The sequence below is a fragment of the Cariama cristata genome, unplaced genomic scaffold (genome assembly GCF_000690535.1).
Source record: "Cariama cristata isolate BGI_N322 unplaced genomic scaffold, ASM69053v1 scaffold20473, whole genome shotgun sequence".
Classification (NCBI taxonomy): domain Eukaryota; kingdom Metazoa; phylum Chordata; class Aves; order Cariamiformes; family Cariamidae; genus Cariama; species Cariama cristata.
This window is the reverse complement of record NW_009609342.1, coordinates 54681-62519: the sequence shown is the minus strand read 5'-3', so window position 1 is coordinate 62519 and position 7839 is coordinate 54681. Positions and strand designations below refer to the sequence as shown.

General features: G+C 41.8%; 1 protein-coding gene across 1 annotated transcript; it reads right to left on the bottom strand.

Moving 5' to 3' along the window:
* Positions 1-2451: 2451 nt before the first annotated feature.
* Positions 2452-7520, bottom strand: LOC104159581 (teneurin-4-like). The gene is made up of 2 exons (XM_009697523.1): positions 7230-7520; positions 2452-2918 (listed from the first exon to the last, which is right to left on the bottom strand). The coding sequence occupies exons 1-2, from the start codon at positions 7450-7452 to the stop codon at positions 2638-2640; spliced, it is 504 nt and encodes a 167-aa protein (XP_009695825.1). The 5' UTR covers positions 7453-7520; the 3' UTR covers positions 2452-2637.
* Between the last annotated feature and the right edge of the window lie 319 nt (positions 7521-7839).

The window sequence follows — 7839 nt, the reverse complement described above, 5'->3', positions numbered from 1 at the left end:
AACATCAGAAGTAAATTCTGATTATTTATTTTGGATAAATAATGAACAGCATAAAAATTGCTGACGTTAACCTTCATTGGACAGTTGGTTTAATGGACCCCGTAAAATCTTCTGTTGATGGCAGGTTCATAAAGCTCCATATTGACTTCAGCTAAAGGCTATAACTTCTATCAATACTGTCAACAATTAATATTGACTAATAAAGGTATCCTGTAAACTGAGTCATAGCATTATGTTACTTTATGCTGCCATTAGTAAAATTTCATGTCTTCTTGAAAACATTTCTCCTATAAACCTGGGATTTCTCAAAATAGCCTGTGTGATAGATACCTAGCAGTGGAGGGCCCAGGGTAACATTGCTTATGTGCAGAGGGAGAAAACACAGAGCAACCTTTGTGTTTGCTAAACAAAGCTTCTTCTCAGGCTTCATTTGCTCCAACAGCAGGTTTCAGGCTGTGAGGGGTTTGTGTGCAAAAGTTTTACACCTTTACCTGTGCTAAGCAATTACAAAATGAAAATGTCCAAATTTTATGTACATTTAAGACTTTTCCTTAGTCTTTCTTCTCTTTCTCCCTCGCAACGTTTCACTGGATATATTTATAGCACCAATTCAACTGCAATCCCTCTATTGAAATGATATGTCTTTCTCAGCTCTGGACTACTTTTTCTGAACTGAACCTGGCTGATGTCTTTGCCAGCTTTCCAGGGAAATCTAAACATCAGTTGAAGTTACCCAACAGCACAGTTTGGATCGTAATACTTTCCCTCAAGTTCCACCACCTCTTTTTTGTCAATATGAACAATGCAGTTACATACTGGACACCACCGCTCTCTAGATTTTATTTGTGCTACATAGACTTTGTATTTTTGAATATGATACAGACTTTCTCATTCAAAACACTCAACATCTAAGACTGCAAATGCCTAGGGCCCAAAGAATCTCCTTCTACATTTGTACAACACTAAAAAAACCTGCAGGTATGTTCTCCACCTTTCTGTCTTCCTTTTCAAATTGCTATGAAATGATGGTTCAGAAAATGGTTAGTATGTCATTAAATTTAAGGTAAGAGCAACTGGAGCTTGTCTCAGTCATGACATGAGTACTACTGCCTCTGGTATTACTTTCAGTAGAGCCTTTCAAGGCATGTGCTGTTGCTAATATGTTGTTGCTAAAATAATTTCGTTTGTAAGAAGTGATCCACAGGTACAAAGTTGCATTTGCACATGTAGAGATAACATTGTGGAAACCAGTGAAAAAGACTCCAGGAGCTAATGTAGTTCTCTGTTGAGGCAAAAAAAAATACAACAAAAACTACTAAAATTCTGTACTTTGCTTTTCTTAGTAGATGTGGAAAGAAAAATGTATGGGATAAGATCACAGCTACTCATACACCAGCATGGAAAGAACAAGAGAGAGCTTTGGATACGGGAGAATGGGATGGAAGTGTAAGGTGTTTGCTTTTGGTTATTTTCTAGCGATTTCTTGGGAGTGTGCAAAACACTAATTGACCCTGATGATCCCCCTGGTTTTTCATCAAAAGACAAGACTTGGAAGGAAAACAATATAATCCGGCACTGTGTGTCTGCCTGTCCTAACGGGTGCGACTCTATAAGATACTACACTAAGAAACTTAAAAAAATACTGTAAAGATGATTTTAAAAGATTCTTCTGTACATCCTTTAAACAGAAGGCTGTTTATCTTTGAACTTTGCCTAATATATCATTATGTCTGAGCAGAAAGTTAATAAGCTTCTACCGTAATTTTGTTGGAGTTAAACATAAAATGATGTGGGTGGTGTATGTCTCACCGTGTCATGGCTTCCCGAGGAAAAGTTATCATCATTTGTCACTATAATACTGTGGCAAAAAGCATAAAAGGAACAAGCAATACAGTCATTTCACATCAGCTTTCTGCACTGAGCTCAAGCTCCCGATGACTTGTACGCAGCGGCTATATTAAGAAGCAGGCTGTGCCATAATTGAATTAAAGGTGCAAAGGCATATAGGGCTGTGTGAACTCCTGGGTCAAGCTGCAATTGAATCAAAATCCTCTCTCCTTCCTACACTGCTTGGCAGAACTGCTGACCAAAAGGTTCACAGCCCTACAAAACGTATGCAGGAGTCCCCGCAGCTGGGGACACAAAGTTATACAGAGAAAAAATCTGTGACCTTCAGCTTTTATTTCGCACAAAGAAAAAGGCTTCTAAAAATATTTCACCATCATTTTCCTTCAGAGAGCAGTCAGCGGATTTACATAAATGAAATGGCTCCTGTTAAGGAACCGGCAAGGAAAAGAAGGAAATTATCTGCCCCAAAAATCTGTAGCAAAGATAAGAGCAGCATCGGCCAGGGGAGGGGAGATTTAAATGCTTTTTGTCTGAAAGGTCGCTACAAAAAGCAGAGAGAGTATTACAGCCACTTAATGATCTCTGTCGCTGTGATAAATAAGTAGGAGCTTCTCCAGCAGTTTATTAACAAACACTCTATAGGACAGTACAAAAGGCCACGGCATGGGGCTGTTAGAAGAGTGTTTTCCCTGAGTCTGATAAAAAAAAAAAAACAAAACACAAAACCTAAGGAAGATTAAGGTGAAGTGGAAAGCCTTGTAGAGCTAGAGGCTGACATTGCATGCGCTGTCACCACTTACCAGTTTCAGTGTTCTCATGCTCCGTGTCGGTGAGGGTGAGGTTGGAGTTGGCCCGGCTGGACAAGCAGGAGCTTCGTCCGGACTTGGTGTTGCGTCCCCAGAGCCTCACGGGGTGCTCGGGTGACATGACCACATCTGCCTCCGTGTCGGCATCCGAGCCAGCACTGATGGAGTAGCCACAGTGAGGCAGCCCGATATCAGTCCGGTACAAAGTTCCGTGTGTGGGTGTCACGTCTTCAAGACCCAGCTCTCGCAAAGAGAAGTTGGCTCCTGGAAGAAAACACAGCAGCCTGGTTACTCTTTAATAAGGTATGGTTTCAACCAGAACAAGTCAATGGCAGAACTGTTCATCCTCTGTCTTCAAGTGGGCCACAGCACCTCCCGAGTCCTAATATCATACCGAAGATTCCCTTTCTTTTGTGGTCTTGCTTAGTGTGAGACCAAGTGACTATGCCAAGACCAAAAAGCAGCTGGATTGCTGCTTCTGGAGCCTGACAAAAAAACAGGGTGTGTTCAATGAAATCATCACATTTGAGAGCAAAGACGGATGGAGAAATAGTGGAATTCTTTAGGAAAGTCAAAAAGTGATCTTCTTGGGAGAAATGCAAAATGAGGCATGCAATGATCAAAAGTTCTACCATACACCTGGCAACTCTACTACAGTAGGAAATTTGAGTGAGTTCTGCTCATTGAAATTATGTACTGAGGATTTAATTTTCCTTTGGGGATCTCACTTTCCCTTTACTGACCACTCACACCTTGACTCAGTTTAGCTATTTGTTCTGATACAGTCACAGCAAAGGTTATTTGGTGCAAACAGATGCAATTGTTTAGTTGACTAAAATACAACCTGAAAAATTGTTCTTGAGTTCATGTCTAGTTACCTGCAGAGCAAAATCAGACCGAATCGATGTGAATGAGGCTTCAAATATTAGCACACTTTGTTCGGCAAGTTGCACAAGGAGGCTGGGGAGAGCAATTAGTGGCTCCATTTTAATCCACATTCATTTATTAATGCATGCTTTTATTTTTCAGCCCTGAATGCCTTTAAAAGATTTTGGCCACCCATGAATGCCTTTAGCTGCACTGTGCATTTATACGTCACAATGCACCCCTGCTCCTGTTACGCTACGCCTTGATCGGATGGATTAAGGAACTTTATCTATAACTGGTAGGAGGCATCAGGCCCTGGATCATGGCCAAATACCAACACCAGTGATCAAATTCAGTCTAGCTGGCTTCTTCCCATTATTTCAATAGGTAAATCCCCCGCAATAAAAAGAGAGGTGGAATCTGCCAAATCTATGCGCAGGCCACAAACTCAGTTTTAGAGCAACGTTTGCAGCTCAGATATGTTTCAACAACATAAATCTGAATGTATTATTATCTCCAGGAAAGTTCAGGCCCAATCCTACCTTTGAACAGTGAAGTTCATATCTACTTGTTATTGAAATCTGCTCATCAGGTCTGGACCTTAAGATTGTAACCAAAACGAAATTATGATTCTCTCCCTGCTCAAAACCACACAATCATGTGGTTCTGCTCACATTGCCATTTGTTGATGTTAAATATCACACAGTGGAAAAAGTGTATCCAATAGAAACAGTCGGATTTCTACTTTTCCAGAGTCTGGTTTCATGCTTGTGGAAACACGCTGGCTTGTCCCTGAGCTCTGTTTCATCAGGAAGGCCTCTGGTATTATTATAGGGCACATGCATCAGCTGGCCCAAAGTAGAAGCTATTTTACTACATTTTTTCTTTCAGTTGACTTGGCAGCTGTAGTGAACAGAGAGAAGATGCTGGAACGCAAGTTGGGTAATGGGACTAGACATTTCCATGTAAATCTCAGAGAAGGAACTGTTTGATGTCAGGAGGAAATAACCATGGTTCAGCTGGTTATGGATCTACAACTGATAACACTCAAATTATATAAAGCATTCGCGAACTTCACACCTTTTTAATAGACCAAACAAGATTAAAGCTTTCAGACAGAGTGGACAGATAACGTTGCTTGGGGCTCACAACTCCATCAAACCCTAGGGCTTTGCTTGGGAAGCACAATGCAAGTTTGTGGCAAATTAACCCATTTAACATGATCACAAAGTGGCTGAGAGAGCATCCTCTACATTCCATGGCATGAGGTAGCAAATTAACTTAATCTAAGTTATAAATGCAAGGAAGCAGTATCTCCCCAGAGACCTTACTCTTCTTTTCGAGTTTTGACTTTTGCACAAGGCCAGGGTGGTTTTTAAGCCATCCTCCATGGAGCACTGGAAAATGTCATCTTTTGGCTTTTCTTGTGCGTTTGAGTCACAGAAGGCAAGTTCCACCCTCCCCTGAAACAAGCCACACTCAACCTTATCAGACACATCAATGTGCAGCATGACTGATGCTCTCCAGTAACAGCAGCTCATAAATTATGAAAAATGACTGCTACAATTAACTGAAAATCAAATTTATTTGCAATAAACAGCAGGAGATGCATTGATTTTCATATTCTATGCTCACTGTTGCCTTTTAAGCTGGAAGAACTCAAGTCAATAAAAGGAAGATAATAAATATCTGAGACTTTTTAATTCAGATCTGGTCTATTTTTTCCTGTGCTGACTTGCACGTTTGCTGGCACTCTCACTCTAGCTAAAACCATTTAAATGCTGACTTGTTTATTTACTGAATTTATTTGGTCAATTTGAAACGTTTCCCTCCTCTGCCTTCCAAACCATTGCAGGAGAGAAATTCACTTTGCCTTGTTGATGTCAAGCAGGCTAATAAGACTTGGTTTCAGTTGGCATGAGGCCAAGCGGCACCACAAAGTGAGGTCCATTCATGGCTTTCTGCCAATGGAAAATGCTGTGTGGAAAGTATGGGGTTATCGTTAACACTCTTCAGGCCAGTTTTGGGACTCTCAGGATAAAATGGAAGAAAATTATAAATCCAGAAGTCTGTGGGTAATGTACCAGAAGAAGAACTGGTGCCCTGACATGGTTAATCTTAACTTCTCAATTTCAGCCACTTAGATCAGTAGTTTTTACTATTTCTCAGTACCCCACAAAATCTTCCTAGGGCAGTGTGAACTTGTGTATAGCAAATTTATACTCCCTGTCAATAGACTGGCTTTTCTTATTTATCTTTTGTGGGCTTCTTAGAAGTCGTCCGTGGACCTGCGTGGCCTCGCAGACCCTCAGGTTGAAAACCGCTGACCTGCACTAATTCACATCTATCCTGCATGATGAATATATTGTATGAAGTGAGCAAACTCAATGACTGAAAGGTTTCCTTTTCTTTGTAACTTTGTAGATTCCTTAGAGAGGATGAAGTACTTCAGAGTTGCTAAGACGGAAACTCCTTTTATGATTGCAAAGTATTACTTACAACACCTATTGGCCCTTTTGTTAATTATTACCTGTTGCAGTTATCCTGAAATACAAACACCAAAGCCATGTGCACAAAGATACTTCTGCAAGTCGTTTTGCTTGTGCATGCCTTAAAGATGAGTCTTGCACCAAAACCACAAGTGCATGGTGTTTGAAGAGTGAAATTACACAGGCCCCAAGTTAAACGAGTGCAATTATATGCATTCCCTTTGGGGAATCAGCTTCTCCAAACTGCAGAGGGTGCGCTCAGAGCAGCCTGGATCAGCTATTTTATGTTCATTGTCTGGAATGCTGCCTACTCTATCTGACTCTCTTTGCCATTTTATGCTTTTCTTGATGGACTTCTAAAAATAATTTATGTGAAGCCATGCTTAGTTTCTGAACTAAGACACTCATGTCTCTATAGAAAAATGAAGATGAGACTTTAGCAGGGGCCAGAAATCTCCCAGCAGCAAAAATGTAACTGCACTGGCTTCAGGCAAGCAATAAAAAGGAGAATATCTGGAATTTCTATCAGGACTGTGAACGCCATGCTGACCCTTGAACCTCCACATCTTCACAGCTACTCTGACCCAAATTCACTAAATGAAGTCCTCTAAGTCCTAAAAGTGGTTCTTTACCACTCTAATATTGGAGCATGTCTCCATCTGAAACCTACAGTCTGCAGGCTGTGGACAATACCAAGGGTGGTTCATCCCATCTGCAACTCAGTTGCCTCCCTTCTTCCAGGCTTCTTGGGTTTTGCTGAAGCCTAGATGGATAGTATGGACAGTGGCACTCTCCCATCGTCTTCTGCCACAGCATCCTTGTTAACATCCTTCATGACATAGCAGGCACATGACATAGTGAAAAGGTCTCCTGAGCAGGCAGGGACTTTCCATGCCATGTCAGTACTGTGCAGCATGTGCACAGGGGAGTCTGGTCTCATGGTGGGAAGTGGCAAAGGGCTGTTGGAGGCAGACAGAGTAAGACACAGAAAATGTGTCTTAGTAGATGCCAATGAACACAAGCTAGTGGTATCCCACTTAATGACGTTAATTTGCATGCATCCCACTTGTGCAATACAATTAAGGTGTTCCTTGCTGCTCTCTTTCCTTGTATCTTGCTTTTGGCCTTGGAGTCCTTCAAAGGTAGCCTCCCACCCAGCCCCAGCTCTCAGCTGAGTAACTTACGCTGCTTGCAGCAGCATCTGCTGAAATGTACTTACCTCCTCGGCAGAATTCATCGGCCTCCTGGTGCACCATGTCTTTGACCCGATTGCTGTAGGTCAGCCTGGAGTCTTGATCATAAGCCTTCAGGGTCTCGCTGGAGCTGTAGGACTTCTGGGGTACCTTGCTGTCCTCGCTCTCGGCTGAAGAGCTGGTGTAGCGGCGCTCGGTGTCGCGGCGCCGAGTCAGAGATCGATAGGGTTTCCTTTCTTTTACATCCATGGCACCCTTGTCTGAGTATTCAACATTAAAATAATGACGTCTGTGTGGTGGTCAGATTGGAATAATCTGAAAGAGAGAATAAAAGAAATAGGATCTAGGTTCATGCCTTTGAGCACTTGAAGGGTAATTTGCCTTCTTTATACACTCGTGCACTGAACAAAAGAGATATTACTTAATGGGTTGCAGGAAAACCCTCTTAGAACAATTACTAATGGAAAGAAAGTCTCAATTATGTCTGACTCATTTAATAATTACCACAGCTAGCGGGACACATACATGCAGCAACCTGCATCTGTCTGAACTGGGCACACGCTTGGGGATTTGAAAGTGATTGTGATTTTCTGTGTCTTCTTTCCATAGGAAGTGATTCAGACACCTCCAGGAGGC